The 20,378-nt window shown below is 40.6% G+C and overlaps 1 protein-coding gene across 1 annotated transcript; it reads right to left on the minus strand.

The window, feature by feature from the left end:
- Positions 1-10,408: 10,408 nt before the first annotated feature.
- Positions 10,409-11,023, minus strand: LOC110095707. Its single transcript, XM_020821348.1, has one exon. It carries the CDS (start codon positions 11,021-11,023, stop codon positions 10,409-10,411), a length of 615 nt encoding a protein of 204 aa, XP_020677007.1.
- Positions 11,024-20,378: the final 9,355 nt, after the last annotated feature.

Genomic DNA, 20,378 nt, shown 5'->3' on the forward strand with positions numbered 1-20,378 from the left:
TTCCCCGCCAGTACAGTCTCTGGAAGTCGATCTAATCGATTGGCAAGGTACTCAAATTGCTCACGGTACTCCATCATTGTCCCCTCCTACATTAAAGCAAAGAATTTTTTGTAGAGGTCCCCTCTTTTGCTGGTTTGGAATCGTTCCAACAGGCAGTCTTTAATTTTCCTCCAGGCCCTTATTGGTCCCCTCGTATCCCTCCACTAGTACCATGCTAAAGCTTTCCCTTCCAAGCACATTCTGGCTACCATCAGTCTCTCCCCTTCCGTTAACTTATTAACGGTAAAGTTTATTTCCACCTTGTAGATCCACCCATAGGCATCCTATCCCTCAAAAATAGGCATCCTTAACTTCCTCACCCTCAGATCTCCTCCATTCCCTCTGTTCCTTTAATAAATTCTTCTTCCACAAGGGGTGGTTTCCCCCAAGTGTCCCAATCATCTCTTCTACGTTCATACCCAAGTCTTTCATCAAATTCCCACTATCTCCTTTCAAATTCAACACCCATTGTATCATAACAAACCCCTCCCCTTTCAGATGCAGTCCCCCTTTGATCATAATTACCTCTTTCACATTCAAATCCCGCCCCTCTCCTCTCAAAACCATCACATCTTCATTCTTGCTCCACCTACGCACGCTTCTCCCCATATCCCCTACTCGGCTCCCCCATAGGAACAAGCTCTAGGGGAGACATTCCCTCTTTTCCCTTTTGAGTCTCCACCTCATCTTCACTTTGCCTTATTGGATTAGAGTTTTCCCCACTTCCTGGGTTGCCGGAGGCTTCACTCGTCTCTGATGATGCCATTTGGATTGATCCTCGAGCAACTTATTCATCATCTCCCCAGTGCTGGAAAAATTCTCATCCATCTTCTCGTGGATGGCTGAAATTTGACTTTTGCTTCTGAAAGTTGAGCGTGAAGATGTGAAATTACAGTTTTCAATTGCCTGCTCTCTCCTTCCACTAATTCTACCTTTTTCATTACCATCGGTACCCGGATCTAGGCTCCAAATAGCAAAAACGGCAAAAAAATAATAGTTTATAGACTTCAAATAGAGAGAAGAAAAACAACAGCTCGGTGAGTGAAACGCAACAGAAATTAGCGAGGAGACTTCGATTTTTGGCTAGGAAATTGCTCTGATACCAATTTGATAGGAAACACTTGAATATTTCAAATAAATCCAATCAAGAGAGAAAAAACAGCGAGAAATCTTCACAATTCTAATGGAAAACTAGTGAAAAATAGTAATTTTATTGCAAGAAAACAAACTACGGAAGAAAATAACAAGATTCAATTGATCCTCTATTCGAGAAGAGGATCGATCTCTCTGAAATCTCAAAGAAAACCTATGAGATCTCAAATTTCAGCCAAATTCAAGATATCATAACCCTAGGAAAACAAACTATTTAATGCATATAAATCAAAAAGGAAATCCCTAAAAATTCCTACATTAAAATTTCTCTCCTAAATCCCTAAAAAATTCTTCCTAAACAGCTCACGCACATCCGGGCATGCGTTCGACGCATACAGGAGGCAGAAATGTCCACCTCTGTTCACGTAAGATGGTCCCGTCGGACTGGTCTAACACACTCTTGCCTCTGATGCCTCTGTTTGGTTTTGATGATCCCATATCTTCTTCACCATCTCCTGAAGAACCGAAAATTTGCCTTCTTTGGTGGAAATTCTATCCTCCACCATCTCTTAGATTTGGCATATCACCCCCTCAAGATGTTCATCTAAAGCATCCACCTTCTTAGCCTCCATTGATACCCAAATCTTTGTTAGACTCAAAAATTTGAATTTCGTCCCCCAAAAATAGCAACCAACAGCTCGAAATAGCAAAACTGTTTGTAAGAATTTGCCAAAAAATAGCCCAAAAACAACTTGGACACTGCTCTCATATCAATTTGATACGAAATACTTGTAAAACTCAAGTGGAACTTATCAATTTTAGTATTTCAACAATATTTCACCATAAAACTCCCACAACTCCAAGAGAAAAAACAACAAAATAATATGAGAATTGATGAAATTGACTAAGGCCAAGATCCAATGCACCAATTTTGGATCCCATAAGGTAGAACAGGAGAGCGTGCCTAGGTTTTAGGGCCTACAGATGTGATATAGTTTGGGAAATAATTTTGGAAGACGAGTCCACATTAAAGTAATTTTATCCCCAAGGAAATGAATATACTTTCCCAGAACAACTACCTTCATATTAAAGAATAAGATGACAAAATAATTACACCATGCTGAATTAATTACACAACTAAAGGATAATTGATGCAGGACTACGTAGATGAAATGATTATGCGTTCATTCAGATATTGCTCAACTCATGATTAGAATAATAATAGAACAAAATTACTAGCAAATTCAAGCGACGAATCAAAATTAGAAGTTATCTGCTTAGGCTAAATCACATGCTATGAGTTTTGAAACTTGATAAATAAATAGAAAAATAACACAAAACGTAATAGTAGTTTTCAAATTAATCCCTAATCTAACAATGAGAATTAGGATGCATTGAAAGTGTGCTCAAATCCTACGATTACTAAGCTTAAGCAAGAGCAGTTGGAAGAGCCCGTCGCGACTGCAATCAAACCAACGAGAATTTAGACTAAAAGGAATAAGATGCAAGGGAAAAGAGAAACCTTCGTTAAGGAGAGGTGGAGATCCTTCATTCGACGCCTTCTAAGTGTTCGTCAATGGCTTCCGTCAATGCAAATAGGATGCGTTCCACGCAGTCTTCAACAGTGTGGTCAATCTCCGGATTCACGTCGAAGAAGGTGGATCATAGGATGTCGGTGAAGCCGTCTTTGTCCCAAGTGATGCCATATTCAGTTTCTGGATCTGCCATTCATAGGGATTAATGGTTGAAATCTCTCCATGGTAGCGAGTACTCTTGAAGATTACCAAGGGCAAAGAGATAAGAAGTTCTCTTCAATTTGTGATGAAGAAGCAACCACAAATCCCTCCAAATCTGAAAAGGGTTTCAGATTTTCTATCCAAATCCTTAGAGAAAATTTTAGATTTCTCTATTGAAAAGATAGAACCATTGGGAGGAAAACTTAGGCAGAGAATTCAAATGAAGACATAGTGAGAGAGGAGAGAGTTTGGGAGAGAGGGAGGGGACGGGTAAGGGGAGGCTGGGTCGGTGGCAGTGAAGAGGTGTTAGGAATTTCTTTTCAAAACATAGGACTTGAAATTGGAAAGAAATAAGGAGGTTATGAGTCTTGGAAAATTCGGCCAAAGGGAATAGAAAATAATTTGAATTATTTCCAAATAAGCTTATGAAAAAATTAGAAAATAAATCCTAATTTACTCACATAGGGGCCGGCGGCATGCATGGGCAACGGAGGTTTTAATGAGAGCAATTAAAGTTTCTTAATTTGAGTTTTGAATTAAGGAAAGAATTATTTTAAATCTAATTGAATTGTAAATTCAAATTAGATCAAAATTAGAAACTTTCCTAAAATAGTTGAGTTATTTTAAGAAAGATTTTGAAATTCAAATTCAATGAATTGAATTTCAAAATAATTCCCAAATCAACTTACACCCAATCAGGAAACTTCAAGAGGCAATATGGGCTGGACTATGGCCGGCGGCTGGATCGGGTGGGAGCTTGGCCGTGGGATGGGGAGGGGGAATAGGGGCTCAGGTGAGGGTTGTGGGAAGGGAATTGGAAGGGGTTTTGGAGGTAGGAGGAAAGGTTCGGTGGGACGAAGTTTGGTGGTTTGGGTGGAAGGTAGAAACAAGGTATTGAGCAAGATAACGAATCATGAATCCAGCCGTCTCCAAGGTTGGTGGGTAGTGCGCAAATATCCCTCTCCTAGGGATCTCTCTCCATCAAACACTCAAACTCTTACAAGAGCTCATGCAAGAAGAATATTTCATAAGCAATCATTCATTAATCAAAATAGAACAAAGTGGGGCTTTAAATAGCATCATACAAATGACTCAAAAACAAAAGACACAAATGCCCTTTGGGCTTACATATGACAACTCCCATAAGAGGGGTACAATGGGAAATAATAAAAAACACCTAAGAAAACAACAAAATACATGAATAATAAAATACACCAATGACTCAGAAATATAAAGACTTGATCGTGGCCGTAGATCGGCGGCCACGTCTCTGATAAACTTTCCATGATGATCTGATGATCATTCTCCCGGGGTGGGAGAAAACTCGACTCCGTCGAGTAAGTATCTCTTGCGCTCTCGTAGATCTCAAGTGCATCTGGGTCAATCTGCTGCAACTCCTCGTGATCTAGTCATGTATCCTCTAACTCGGGCTTTCCTTTCCACCTGATCAAATACCTTCTTCGTCCTCTCTCTCTTGTGGATATGATCTCATCACTTAAGACTGCCTCCACTTGCTCTGCTATGGGAAATTTGGGAATATCTGGTAGTGGAGGTAGGTTCGGGATCTCACAAGGTTGTTTTGATAGTGGATTTTGTGGGTTAAAATCAGGACCTTCATATGCCACTAAGTCTTCTATGTTAAAAGAGGGATTTATATTGAAATCTTCAAGCAGATCTACTACATAAGCATTGTCGTTAATTTTCTTAAGTATTTTGAAAGGTCCAAAACTCTTTTCATGCAATTGCTTAATTATTCCTGGAGGGAACCGTTCCGGACGAATCCGCACCATCACAGAGTCACCAACCTCAAAAGTTTTAAATCGACGTTTTAAATCTACATGTAATTTATATTCATGATTATTCTTTTCAATTTGTTGTGCAATATCCTTATGAAGTTCATGCAAATGAGATGCAAATGCTGATGCAGACTCAAAAATCCTATATGTATAACTCATGGGTATCAGATCTAATGGCTATCTAGGATTGAACCCGTATACAATTTCAGAAGGACTTAGAACCGTGGTTCGACTAATTGAATTATTATAAGCAAACTCAGCAGTAGGTAGAATGGAATCCCAATCTCTAATGTGCTCACCAACCAGGGACTGCAACAAATTACCTAGACTCCTATTAACAACCTCGGTCTGACCATCCGTCTGTGGGTGAAAGGCAGTGGAAAAGTGAAGTTTGTGCCCATTTTCATCAACAGGATTTTCCAAAAATAGTTAGTGAACTTCACATCCCTATCCGAAATAATGTTTTTGGGTAAACCATGTAGACGGACGACCTCATTGAAGTATAACTTCGCAATGTGAGAGGCATCGGATGTTTTAGAACATGGAATGAAATGTGCCATTTTGGAAAACCGTCAACTACTACACAAATCACATCGTGCCTACAAAGTGTCTTGGGCAGGCCTAAAATGAAGTCCATACTAACATCCTGCTAAGGACAACTATGGACAAGTAGGGGAGTGTAAAGACCAGTGTTCTACTTACGCTTCTTAGCCAGTTGGCAGGTGTGACACCGACTGACCAGCCGAGCAACATCTCTCTTAAGGCTGGGCCAAAAGAAATGGTACTCCACGGCTTCAATAGTCTTTTCCCGTCCGAAGTGCCCAGCGAGGCCCCCGGCGTGGAGTTCCCAGACTAGGAATTCCCTAAGGGAGGTGTTTGGATTGCAAAGCCTTTGGGCTTTAAAAAGATAACCATCCTCCAGTAGGAAATCGTCCACAAAACACGTACTGTCTATGGACAAGAGAGTGTAGGTCTCCTTGAAGTCGGGGCATTCCAAATAATCCCTCTTTATTTGGTCAAATCCCACGACTTCTGCTCTCATTTCAGTGGTGGTCATCATACGACGACTGAGAGCATCGGCAGCTTTATTTTCAACTCCCGCCTTGTGTCAAGGGTGTACGTGTATTCCTGAAGGAACTCAACCCATCGACCATGATGTGCATTCAACTTCTTCTGGGAGTTGATATAACGCAGAGCCTCGTGATCCGAGAAAATGACGAACTATTACGGGAGCAAGTAGTGTCGCCAATAGCGAAGAGATTGGATCACGGCGTAAAACTCTTTGTCATACGTAGAATTGCCGAATATCGTTCAATTTCTCACTGAAGTAGGCTACAGGGTGACCTTCCTGGGAGAGGACTCCTCCAATTCCGACCCCCGAAGCATCGCAAGTTACTTCGAAGACTTTGGAGAAATCAGGAAGTTGCATCACTGGGGCTTCCACCATTTTTTGCTTAATCTCATCAAAAGCTCTAGTGGCGGCCGGGGTCCAGTGGAAATCACCCTTCTTCATGCAATTAGTGATAGGAGATACGATTATGCTGAAATTTCGTATGAATCTCCTATAGAAGGTGGCTAATCCGTGAAAGCTGCGGACCTCTTAGATAGTCTGAGGGATAGGCCACTCTATAATGGCCCTCACCTTCTTGGGGTCTGCGGAAACCCCTTGGGATGAAACGATGAAGCCCGGGAAAATGACGCGATCTACTAGGAAGGTGCATTTCTTTGGATTGGCATATAATTGCTCCTTCCTTAAGACCTCACAAACTTGCCTTAAGTGGTCTAAGTGCTGACTGTAAATAAGAATGTCGTCAAAGTAGACGACGACAAACTTTCCCATAAACGGACGCAGCACTTGAGTCATGATTCGCATAAAGGTGGTAGGGGCATTACTGAGCCCAAAAGGCATGACTAACCACTCATAAAGACCATCCTTGGTCTTGAAGGCAGTTTTCCACTCATCACCGGGTCGGATCTGGATCTGGTGGTACCCACTTTGGAGATCAATTTTGGAGAGCAGTGTGACACCCGTCATCATATCGAGCATGTCATCGAGCCTTGGAATAGGGAATCGATATTTGACGGTGATCTTGTTGATAGCACGGCTATCAACACACATTCTCCAAGACCCGTCCTTTAGTGTGAGAAGGGTCGGCACCGCACAAGGACTAAGACTCTCCTTAATGAAACCTCGCTGCAGTAACTCATCAATCTGCTTCTTAAGCTCAGCATGCTCCGTGGGGTTCATGTGATAGTGTGGCAGGTTTGGGAGGGAGGCTCCAGGGATGAAGTCTATAGCACGCTGAATGTCTCTAAGTGGAGGTAACTGATCTGGGAGATTATCGGGAAAGACATCAGCATACTGTCCTAAAATAGGCTGTACCTCCAGAGGAATGGGCTCGTCAGATTTGGTGGGAATCTCACGGCCGACTAAGGCAAACAGAGGGGCGCCTTGGGCAATCTCAGTAATCAGAACCTTGGCGGTGACAAGGTTCACGCCCTTTTTAGATTTGGCTGGGTTGGATTTCATGGCATCCGTAACCCGGGGCTGTGATGGCAAAAGCTTAATCTTTTTGCAAACATGTTCAAACACGCAGGTGTTTGAACGCTCATAAATGTGGACATCATTATCGTAGTTCCAGGGGCGACCTAGCAAAATTTATTCAACATTCATAATCAACACATCGCACCAGACATTCTCCTTATAAGTAGCAAAGGAGATGGGCATGTAGCTTCATTCCTTCACCTCCAAGGCATTAGAGTTGACCCACGATACCTTATACGGATGGGGTGAGGAACGGCCGACAGACCTAACTGGGATACCATGCTGGAGGAAACAACATTTATGCAACTACCACTATCCACTATGACTTTGCAGTTCTTGTCTTTGATTTTGGTGTAGGTATGGGAAATCGAGGACCTACGCTAGTCATCAATGGGTGTCGGGTGGGATAGTGCACATCTCACCACGCAGATGGGAGAGGTATCCAACTTCTGAAGGCAATTGAGGACCGCAGTGTCGTCGTCCTCCTCGAAGTACTCGCCTTCTTCCTCGACTTGGTGGATCTGATTAACCTGGGGCTCGAGATCATCCTCAGTAATCTCCTCAACGATCGAAATCTTATACGGACTGGAGCATTGAGAAGTGATATGCCCATACCCCTAGCATCGAAAAAACTTGGTCCCGGGACTGGCCGAGGGGTATCCGGGGAGGGAGGTTTACTTCTAAAATCAGATCTAGGTGCAGGTGGACCCGTAGGTGGTCGGGTCGAGCTCCCAGGAGTGGGTCGAGAAGCAGGAGTGTGTGGGGTAGAACTACCGGCTGATCTATAGGAAGGTCTAGAATCATGGGATCGACTCGGGTGCTGAGAACGGGACTCCTCTAGATCAAGAACTAGGCTGTAGGCATTCTCCAGTGTAGTGACGTTCCGAACAAATAACTCATTGCATAGATCCTCACGCAACCCGGTACGAAATAAAGATAAGATCTGCGCGGGGGTGGTAGAGGTCTCCCATTTGCAACGAATCAAGAAGTCATCAAACGAGGCGATGTACTCCTTCACTGGTTTGTTTCCTTGGGTCAACCTATTCCACCTGTCCAATAGGCGGGGGAAGTACGACGAAGGTAAGTACTTTTATTTGAGTTCCCGCTTCATGGACAGCCAATCTACAATAGGGTACTCATTCCTATCTTCCCTTTTTTTCTCGACCTCACCGAAGCTAGAAGTTTGTGGTAGAGCTCTCTATAATTTCCTATCTTCCCTGAGACTCTCTAAGTTCGCCCAAAACTGACTCGCCCTACCCGTTAGTTTCATAGCCGCAAAACTAACCTTCCTGGCCTCAGATATGTCATAGCACTCAAAGAAATTATCCATACCTTTGACCCAGTCCAGGAAGAGCTGGGGATCGAGGGTGCCATTGTCACGACCCAACCCGACCGGGACGGATCCCGCTCGCATCGGGTCGCGACGAAACCTAAACTTGAAATCCATGATCTAGTTTTGAAATTTGCTTCAGACTTTCTTCCAAATATTAAATAGATAGAAAAACACATAGCTACTATAAACATCCAAATACATAACAGTTCATCTATCTTTTCTTTCATCAAAACAATCATATACAGATACAGTGCATGGCTACAGACAGAAAGAACATAACAGAAACAGAAAAGCCATGACTGTACAAAATCAAAAATACAAAATACCTAATCTCAGATCAGACACAGAACTTCTAGTCCAAGACCTCCTTTCCTTTCCCATAACCTGAAAACCACGCAGAAAATAATGATGAGCTAACAGCTCAGCAAGACATCACTCACCGATCAAAATCATCAGAAATTCACATCAGAAAATACATCAGAAAATAGCCGTACGGAAATCGTAGAACAGACAGAACAGATACTTGATCAATCAAAAATTAGCTTACGGATACAGAAAATTGAACTCATTTCAAATCAGAGTTCATAACAGATATTATAAAGCTATCAAATCACAGAGCAGAAAGAATCGTACAGGAATCAGAAATCATATATCGGATAATTTCATAAAACAGAACAGATAAATCACAGAACAGATTATCAGATATCAAACATCAGATTCCCTGACCATGATAGAATCTCAACGGATTCTGGCCCCTTATGCCTCCCTTCCCTGACACAGACAGAATCTCGACGAATTCTGGCCCCTTATGTCTCTCGTTGTGCTTATAGCACCAGAACAGATCAGATACACAGAATTTACGGAACAGAACTTATTTTCAGATTTCAGGTTTTCCCGGACAGGACAGAATCTCAAAGGATTCTGGCCCCTTATAACTCACTTCTGATAGCATACAAATAATCAATTCATTCAATATATCAATTCAGGAAAAATCAGAATTCGTACGAAAAATCAGCAACATAACGACAGTATACGGAATTTATACAAAATTCACAGATTCAGAAATTTACCAAATTATCACAACATATCCACAACAACATTATAAGACTTTCATTGTACTGACATAACATTTTTTAACATCCTGATAATTCGCAATTCAATTAAAACACAGTAGAATTCAAAATATCCGGTAAAAATCTTCCAAAAAATACTTAAAATGTGCACAATTATCATCTAAAAAATATACCAAAAGTTACGCGAAAAAACCTTTGTCAGAAGAAAATAATACCAGAAATTCGCTAACGGAAACAAAATTCGGAAAAGAAAAGTCGTCAAAATCCACGTTTCTGAAAATTGAGAAAGGCGGAATGTGCCTTATCTCGAGTTGATAAACTTTTCCAACTACGACGACGGACGAAAACGGACCGAAGTCGCCCAAAAATCCACTTTTCTTCCTCTCTCCTGGATTTTCTCTCTCCTGGATTTTCTCTCTCTTCTAAATCGGCACTATTCGGATATTTATTAAGCAGGATTGTCCAGGACGATGTCCCGATCGTCCCGGGACGATCTTCTCTGGACTCAAATCGTCCAGACAAAATTAATTCCAATTTATTTCGTCCCTGGACGAAACTCTCGGGTTCAGTTCGTCCCGACCCTTCCAGGTTTGTACAGACGAACATGCATATTTTCTCTGTTCGTACTGGCAGTTCGTACGTACTAACCATACAGATTTTTCACAGATTTCTTCAGTTCGTACAGACGGTTCGTCCTGTACTAACAGCACAAAAAAAAATTCCAACCATAAAGGTTTCACAATCTACCCACCTTAAGAAAAATGTCGTACTCGACATTCCAAAAGTAAACTGAGTCAAAACAGATACGGATATGACTGCCTCATGTCCGACTCCTCCCAAGTCGCTTCATGTGCTGTTCTGTGTTTCCACTGCACTTTAACCATTGAAATTTGTTTACTTTTTAACTTGCGCACATCATAAGCCAAAATTTTCTCAGGTTCTTCTTTGTACTGTAGATTCTCCTGAATCTCAACCTCATCAGCAGACAACTTCTTGTCAGAATCAAATATCCACTTTCTCAAAGAGGATACGTGAAAAATATTATGCGCATCAGACAGCTGATCTGATAATAACAATCTATAAGCAGACTTTCCAATCCTTTCAATAATTTCAAAAGGTCCGACATACCTTGGACTGAGCTTGCTCACTCTACCAAATTTGCTCACACCTTTCATCGGACTGACTTTGACATATACAAATTCGCCAACCTGAAATTCCACAAATCTGTACTTCTGATTGTAATACTTCTGTTGTCTATCTTGTGCAGCTTTCAATCTTTCTTTAATCAGATTGATTTTCTTAACAGTTTCATTCACAAAAGTTGAACCCATTTCTTGTCTATCGCCCACCTCTTTCAGAGTCAAAGGAGTTCTACACTTTCGGCCATACAAAGCTTCGTAAGGTGCCATACCAATACTGGACTGGAAACTATTATTATAAGCAAATTCGATCAAAGGGATATGATCTTCCCAGCTTCCTCCAAAATCCAAAATACAACCTCAGAAGATCTTCCAGTATCTGAATAGTCCTCTCAGACTGTCCGTTAGTCTGTGGATAAAAAGCAGTGCTGAAATGCAACTTCGTACTCAATCCTTGTTGAATGCCCTTCCAAAGTCTGGAAGTAAACCGTCCATCTCGATCAGATACAATCACTTTAGGCACACCATGTAATCTAACAATTTCATTCACATATACCTATGCCAACTTATCCACCGGATCCGTCTGCCTGATTGGAAGAAAATGGCAGACTTCGTCAATCAATCCACAATCACCCAGATAACATTATGCCCTTTCCTAGATCGAGGGAAACCCATAGCAAAGTCCATCGTTACCTCCTCCCACTTCTACTCAGGGATAGGCAATGACTGCAAAAGACCTCCTGGTCGCTGATGCTCTTCCTTCACTAACTGACAGGCTTCATATTTCGTAACAAAATCTGCTATATCCTTTTTCATTCTAGGCCACCAGAACAAACTCTTCATGTCTCCGTACATCTTACCACTTCCCGGATGTATCGTATAGCCTGAATGGTGAGATTCGTACAGAATCTCTTTCCTCAAATCTCCAAACACAGGAATCCACAGTCTATCCTTGCAGAAGATAACACCAAAATCAGAAACTCGTAGTTCAGGTTTCTTACCAGATTTAATCTGAGTAATTAACTTCAAATAGTCGTAGTCTGACTTCTGAGCTTCCTGAATTCTTTCTTCCAGAAAAGACTGAATGCTCATCTAAGTCAAAACAACAGAATCCGGACTAGTAGAGAAAATCACCTCCAAGTGTAATCTTTCCATATCTCGAATCAGATAGTCATCAGAAGTGAGCTAAATACCTGATAATCCAGAAGACTTCATGCTCAAAGCGTCTGCTACCACATTAGCCTTACCAGGCTGATACTGAATCGTCAGGTCGTAGTCCTTGATCAACTCAAGCCATCTTCTTTGCCTCAAATTCAGATCATTCTGAGTGAATATGTACTTCAAGCTCTTATGATCCGTAAAGATCTCACATCTGATGCCATACAAGTAATGACGCCAAATCTTCAAAGCAAAAATAACTGCAGCCAATTCCAAATCATGGGTCAGGTAATTCTTTTCATGTGGTTTCAACTGTCTCGAAGCATAGGCTTTTACCCGACCATGCTGCATCTTAACACAGCCCAAACCTTTCAGTGAAGCATCACTGAACACCTGAAATTCTTCCGTACCTGACGGAAGTGCTAACACAGGAGTAGATGTCAAACAATCCTTCAATCTCTGAAAATTGGCTTCACATTCCGGTGTCCAAACAAAAGCTACTAACTTCTGAGTTAGTCTCGTCAAAGGCGTAGAAATCTGAGAAAATCCCTTCACAAACTTTCTATAATATCCAGCCATACCTAAGAAATTACGTACCTCAAATACCGTAGTAGACCTTGGCCAATCAGCAACAGCTTGAATCTTTTGGGAATCAACAGAAATACCTTCACCGCTCACCACGTGCCCCAGAAAAGAAATACTCTTCAGCCAGAATTCACACTTGAAAAACTTAGCATACAACTGATGCTGCCTCAAAGTCTCCAATACAATGCTTAAGTGTCTGGCATGATCTTCCTCAGAAGCAGAATACACCAGAATATCGTCGATAAAGACGATCACAAACTGATCCAGATACTCCTTGAACACTCTATTCATCAAATCCATGAAAACAGCAGGTGCATTGGTTATCCCAAAAGGCATAACCAAAAACTCTTAGTGCCCGTACCGAGTACTGAAAGCTGTCTTCAACACATCAGCTTCCTTCACCTTCACCTGATAGTATCCAGATCTCAAATCAATCTTTGAAAATACAGAAGAACCAGAAAACTGATCAAACAAGTCATCAATTCGTGGTAATGGATACTTGTTCTTGATCGTGACTTTATTCAAATCTCTGTAATCAACACATATACGGAGTGTTCCGTCCTTCTTCTTCACAAACAGTATAGGTGCTCCCCAATGAGAAACACTAGAACGAACAAATCCTCTATCCACCAACTTTTGGAGCTGAACTTTCAACTCAGAAAGTTCTTTCGGTGCCATCCTGTACGGAGCTTTTGATATTGGAGCTGTACCCAAAAAAATATCAATAGAGAACTCAACATCTCTGTCCGGAGGTAATCCAACTAACTCCTCAGAAAATACATCTGAAAACTCTCGTATAACCGGGATATCAGAAATATAATGCACATCTATGTTCATATCCTGTACAGAAGCCAAAAATACCGGGCAACCTTTCTTCCACAATTTTCTGACTTCCAACACAAAAATCAGACATGATAAAACTCCTCTTACCCTTGAAATACACATCTCTCACCATCCATAAGCAAACTCACTTGCTTCTTCAAACAGTCAATCTGAGCCTCATACAGACTCAGCCAATCCATACCCAAAATCACGTCGTAAGAAGAAATCGGCAATAAAATCAAACTCGACTTCCATTTCTTGCCAGAAATATCAAGCTCACAGAAACAAAACTTCCTGGCGATCAAATTACTTCCAGCCGGCAAAATAACACAAAGAGAAAACCGATAACAAAACAGAATCCAGATGCAAAGCATCAAAACAGCGCTTAGAAAGAAACGAGTGACTAGCTCTAGAATCAAACAAAACACGACAGGGGTGTTCAGAAATATAAATCGTACCTGTCACCACATCTGGAGCATCTCGAGCCTCCTGCTGACTCAAACTGTACACACATGGCTGAACTGGAGCTAGAGCTACTGAACTACTAAACTCCCGCAGACTACCAGTAGGTGGTCTCCGTGCCACAGAACTCGACCCACCACCTCTACCAGAGGATCCTTCAGTCACAGTACGTGGAGGAACATTCCTCGGCCTTCCTACTGAAGCAACAGGTCTACTATCAGATAGGAACTCAGATCGTGTATCAAATCCAGCCTATGGACACTCTGCAATCCGATGTCCTGGCTGACCACTGTTGGAGAATTTTTGTATCCTCAAACGGATTGCATATTTTATAATCGGGCACGGCATAAGAATGTGATATATTACCCCGGAGGGTAAAAATATCATTTTCTTATAGGCTCAATAATAAAATTTATAATTATTTAACAGAGATTCCCCCACTCAATGTTTGGTTGAGTGGGGTTTGTTTACTTCTGGGGTACAAATGTCCCGTAGGGGCAAGCCCCTATGGTTAATTACATCCCAATTTTGAGTTGGGAAAACTTTTGATTAAACAAGTGGTTTTTTTAGTTTTGGAAGTCATTTGAATGTTGGGTAAAATTTGTTTTTATTTTGAAATCCATGAAAGTCTTGATTAAAGGGTTTGACCTTTAGGAATTTCAAGGAGTAATTGATCAACTAAGGATTAGATTTTGGGAATGAAAACCAAAGGAGATGAAGTAGGAGCACTTGATTCTGAGGGAAACTCAGAGGTGCTCGGACTATCCTATGTTGGGCTTTACATTTTTGAATCTAAATTTAGTTTGAGTTGATATTTTATTAAAAGATTGGGGCTTACATCTCAGCAATACTTGTTGGAGGAATTGCTCGAAAGATGAGGGCTTATAGGGTGATTTGAAATCAACACTTGCCTCGGACCTTAAGACTAAGGTGAGGACTACCGATAGGTAGTACCTCGAACCTAGATCTAACGAGTGCAAAGAGGGACTTACAAGCTACACCTCACAAGAGGCATAACCCGCCCGACCTCTAGATTTATTGTCCCGCCTGGAAGGGACTACCAGCTAAACTCCCCCTAATCGCTTTTAAAACCATGTTATTCGGTCTCAATGCAAATGTAGAGTGGTAGGGTTGTTTATATTTAGAAGATAGATCTTACAACTTGGCTTTGAGGCCAAGATGCCTAAGCATGTATGGTATGCAAATGCTGACTCACAAAAAGAAAGACTTTTTTTTGTTATCTAATCCTTATGTGAAAGCATTCTACATGTGACACATTTTTGGCTATGCATGTTTACTTTCATTTTGAAAACATGGCTCCTTGAAGGGAGACATGCAATTTTTTTTACTTGAAAGACATGGAGCCTAATTTGATTTTATTTTTAGATTGCTTACATGTTAAGAGGGTAGAAAACTTAATTTATCCTAAAAGCCTAACGTGATCAAGTCCAGGCCACACCCAAAAAAATAAGAGAAGAAACCTAGGAAAGACATGCATTTCTATTGCGCACCCAATAAACACTTCAACACATGCTTTTGTATATAAATAAAGACAGAAATGTAAATAATGTCCCAGTTATTACAAACATGTTTGGCAGCTGAGTTGCCTGCCATTATACAACCCAGTTATATTTACAGACTCTACTTGTGGGGGTCTTCAAGCTTTAACCTTCAAAGTGGTGCATTCTCCTTCGATCCTCCCTTCTTTTCAATCAAACCCCACAAGTTTTACATCCTAGATCTAATCAAATATATGATATGAAATAGAAAAAGACTCAAATATGCAAAACAGAGTTATGAGGCAGTTTATATAATTAAGCATATAATCATCTCAAAATTGGCCTAACACTTAGAGTGCTAAGTGCTAGGCCCATGCTTCTACCCTATTGGCCATGTCTCCTGGGGGGTTTTAAGCAGCGCCTGCAAGCAAACAACATTAATAAAATCATGACATTTATCCACTTCTTGGACATGACCACCTGCATAGAAAAGCATTTATATTTCTATATTAACCACTTAAGGGCAAGTGCCCACACGCAGACAATCCAAGGGCAATCAATCCACAACATCAATCACATGCGCACACAAAGAAAAATCCTAATCCTAGCATACCTAAGGGGCTGTGCACCTAAGTGTGTGAGGCTTGTGTGGTATGTCACACTAAGGATCCTCCTAGAGTTTGGGTCTAAGGAAGGAGCATCCAACATATGGCTTTTTGAGCTTGATGTTGGAGGGATTATTTTCCTAACTTTTGGAGCTAGGAGAAGAATGCATTCTTTTAACTTTGAGGCTAAAGAAAAGAAAGAAAGAGAATCTAACATATAGCTTTTAGGCTAAGTGTTGGGAGAATTCTCCTTAATTTGATATGGAATTATTTGTTGGATTTGGTTCAACAAATAGATGATTTTGGATTGAATTACTTGTTGGTTTTGATCCAACAATTAAGAGACCTTCATGTGTCTAATTCACTCAACATGAGTTAAATGAATGAGAATTTCATACAACTCTAGAGTTGTAGAAAGAAAAGAAATTTCTCTACAAATTTGGTTTGTAGAGAAGAAAGGGAGAAATGCAACTTGGAAGTTGCAAAGTAGAAGATCTTCCTTGAACATTTGGCATTCAAAGAAGGAGATTCATTCTTCCAATTTGAGTTTGGGAGCATGAAAATGATTGAAATACTCTCCTACAATCTTGACTTGTAGGAAAGAGGAGAAAGATGCAACTTATGGGTTGCAAATTCTTTGATGTCCTTTGAACGTTTGGTGTTCAAAAAGGGGAAAAGAAATCATTCTCCTAAATTTAGACTTAGGAGAGCGAAAGGGAAATCCCTTGAACACTTGATATTCAAAGGGTTATAGCAATTCTCTTAAATTTGGGCTCAAGAGAATATAAAGGGTATTTGAATATTCTCCCACAACTTTGGTTTGTAGGAAAAAAAAGGAATTATACAATCTACAGGTTGCAAATTTGGAAGGATCTCTTTAAACTTTTGGTGTTTAAAGAGAAAAGGTCATCTGCTTAATTTTGATTAAGTGGATGAAATAGATTAGAATTTGAGTTCTATGTATAGGGAAAATTTTACTTGTTAGTTTTGTGCTCTAACAAGTAAAATTGAAAGAACTTAGAATTGGATTCTAGGTTCAAAAATTATTCATTGATGTTTGTGTTACAATGAATAAATGACCGATAAACTCCCTATAATTTTGAGGTTGAAGGGGGAAGACATATGATCGTTGTAAAATCCCATGATTGTTCTTTGAACATTTTGTATTCAAAGAGAAGTAACCATTCACTTATTTTTATATTAAATGAACGGGGAAGTTTCTTCGAATATCCGATGTCCAAAGAAAGAGATAAACATTCACTTGATTCGAATTAAGCGAATGGTGGAGTATTCCTAGGAGTCAAATCCTAAAGGCTTTGTTTATATTCTTTTGAGCCTTTCTAGAGATCATTTGAGAATCTTTACATAGACTTTAAAGACCATTAGCAAAGAAGGCATTTGTTGCTTATGCTCCAACAAAGAAAATGAAGGAACTCAGACCTCGACTCTGAATTTGTTTATATCCTTTTAGGCCCCTCTAGAGGTCATTTGGGCACCTCTATATGGGCTTCGAAGGTTACTAGCAAAGAAAACATTGTTGGTTTTGTGTTTCCAACAAATGTAGAGAGAAAACTTAGACTTTGGTTCTAAGTTTTGCATGTATCCTTTTAGGCCCCTCTAGAGGTCATTTGGGCACCTCTATATGGGCTTTGAAGGCTACTAGCAAAAGGAAACATTGTTGGTTTTGTGTTTCCAACAAATGTAGAGAGATGAATTACTTGGAGTTTGGTTCCAAGCTTCTAATGGTTCTTGCAACATCTTCGGAGCTTTAGGGAAGCTCCAAGTGTTATGCGAAAAAAAGATGATTTATAGTTTTGGAACTACAAATCAAGAGACAAATCATCGAATTTTTATAGTCAATGATGTAAGGCCTTCTTCCTATGCTAGGTTAGGCAAATGAGATAGGTTAGATTTAGAATTCTAAACCTAAAAGGGAATTCTTTCATTGACTTTTGTGTCTCAAAATTAAAGAAAGAGGTAGCTTAGATTTTTGATTCTAAGCTACAAGATTTTCGTATAACGATAGTTTGGAATTTTGAGGGTTTTAAATCATCACATATGAGAGGAATGATTGTATGCTAATTTTGTATTATTAGCAAATGGAGTGGAGACTTTAGGATTTGTTGCCTAAAACCTTGATTCATGCACTATAATAATTGGGACTTAGAAAACGTCCCAACTATTAAGTGTAAAAGACATGTACATAAGGAAGGGAAAGGACTATTCATTTGCTAGTTTTAGGGTTCCAACAAATGAGATGGAGAGTTTGGAATTCGGTCCCAAACTCAAGGGTGATATCATGTAAGAGGAGATCGTTCACTTGATAATTTTGTGTCTTAACAAATGAAAGAAGTAAACTTAGGATTTGGTCCTAAGTTTGGAGAAGTTCCTTTAAACATGTGACAACCTATAACCTTATTAAACTCTACAAAAAAATGGTTTTCCCTAAATCGTACCTAATATGATTTGAAAATTTGAGAGCTTGTATTTGGTCATATTATCTTGCAAATTAGGAAAAATGAGCTTAAATAATCCCTTAATGTGATGGAGCATTGATCATGGGCCTTTGGGGTCCATGAAATGTTCCAAACCAAGTCTACCAACATTTAGGATTAAATGAGCACATTTATGAAAGTTTGCAAACTAATAGACTCATTAATCTAAGCAATAAATACATAACATATTGCTTGAATTTCAATAGAGTGGGAAACATGCATTTGAAAATCTTAAGGGATCAAATCACTTTTGTTGTGATTTGATTCATTAAGAGCAAAATGATGATTTCCAAGCTTTGAAAGGTCACATAACAAAAGTAACTAGCCATGGAAATTTCTAACAATAATATAACAAAACATCCAAAAGATAGGTCGCTCAAACATATTTTCTAGGATTTTTTTGTGAAGTGATACTTTGAGGTTCACATTAAATCCCCACAACAAGTCGTCACAATATTTGAATATGTTGATGGCTTATGACAAATCTACAGCTCCACCAAAATTCCTAATCACACTTCTATTTCAGTCATGAACTCATGTTGAACGAGTATACATTTACAAAATAAGTTTTGGATGGAATGCGCAGTATCTGCCGTTCAATTTGGCTAAGAAAAGTAACACAACCTAGGCTTGAATGTGGGTGAAGGCTATGTCATACGGTATGAGTGCAAAATCATTCATTTGAGGGGGGTTGGACACCAATCCAACACCTCTATGCGCATTAGAATCCTCTTGGGGTTCTCACATGAGAATCCATAAATGAAAATTACCAAATTTTCATCGATTTACGAAGAGGACAGTTGACGGAGTGTTTTTTTTTGGACCAAAAATTAAAGTTTCTAAGGACCTAAAGCTTTTGATCGTCAACCACATTGCATTGGCTATGGAGTCTTAGGGTTTTGCCTAAGTTTTAAGGATTTTATCACACCCGGTTTGTCCAAGCGCTCCAATTTTTGTCCAAGTTGCTGTCCAAGGTTCGCTCCAAGCTCCAAAGTCGCTCCAAGCTCCGATTCAAGCTCCAAAGTCGCTGTCCAAGCCGCTCCAGAACTCTCCGCTGCTGTCCAAGGCGATTCGAAGGCCCCAAATCGCTGTTTGGAGGGTTTTGAAGCTCTCTTTTACTGTTTGGAAGCTTGAAACAGCTCCCAACTTAACTCGAAGTCGCCGCTGTTGAAGGAGGAAGGAGGAGAAGCCACTGCAGCAAATATAAAGCCTTCCTTGCGTCGGTCGAGAGGGAGTCGAGGTGGTCGGGTCGCGTAGGTCCGGCGAAAAAAGAGCCGAACCTCCTGGTAGGTCTGGCCGAAGCCCTGGATGAGCTCAGACGGAGTTGTCGCACGCGAGAGAGAGGCTGGACGGGATTCCCGCACGCGGGAAGGATGCCTGCTCGTGAGGTATTCGCGGAACAGGAAAAACGGTCGCGCGAAAGAGCCCTGGACGCGGAAAGGAGTTCCGCCTGCACTGGACCTTTGGCTCTCTGGATCTCTCGCTCTCTCCCGCTCTCTATCTCTCGCTCTCTGTCTTTGATCGGGACCCAAACGAAAGAATAAGAGAGAGGGCTCTATCCCGTCCAGCTCTCTGTTTCGTTGATTTCCTTTTGCACGCCAGACGCAAGTCAGCCGCCCATTCAATCGCCTCGTTGCGCGAAACGAGAGCAAATCCATTTGAGTAGATTTGCTGCTCAATTGCTTTGAAATTGGGTGTGATTTGGAGCTCAATCTCAGCCCTAGATCTCAAAGAGATGTTTGGAAAGTCAAATTCAGCCTAAATTAACAAATTAAGGCTGAAATTGAGCTCGGACTGAACCCGACTTGGGTTGATTTGGGTCCGATCGAGTCAATTTTGTGAAATTGAGCTCGAATCGGCGCCAAATGGTGTCGAATTGTGTCGAATTGAGCTCGACGACACTCGACGGGGTTTGATTTAAATTGATTTGATTTTAATTAAATTAAATTAGGTCAAATTTAATTAAATTGAGGCTCAATTCGAATTAATTTCACCTCGG

The sequence above is a fragment of the Dendrobium catenatum genome, unplaced genomic scaffold, assembly GCF_001605985.2.
Source record: "Dendrobium catenatum unplaced genomic scaffold, ASM160598v2 original_scaffold_112219, whole genome shotgun sequence".
NCBI lineage: Eukaryota > Viridiplantae > Streptophyta > Magnoliopsida > Asparagales > Orchidaceae > Dendrobium > Dendrobium catenatum.

Coding starts and splice junctions, on each gene's coding strand:
- LOC110095707 (XM_020821348.1), bottom strand. CDS start 11,023: ATGGCACCTTACGAAGCTTTGTATGGCCGAAAGTGTAGAACTCCTTTG.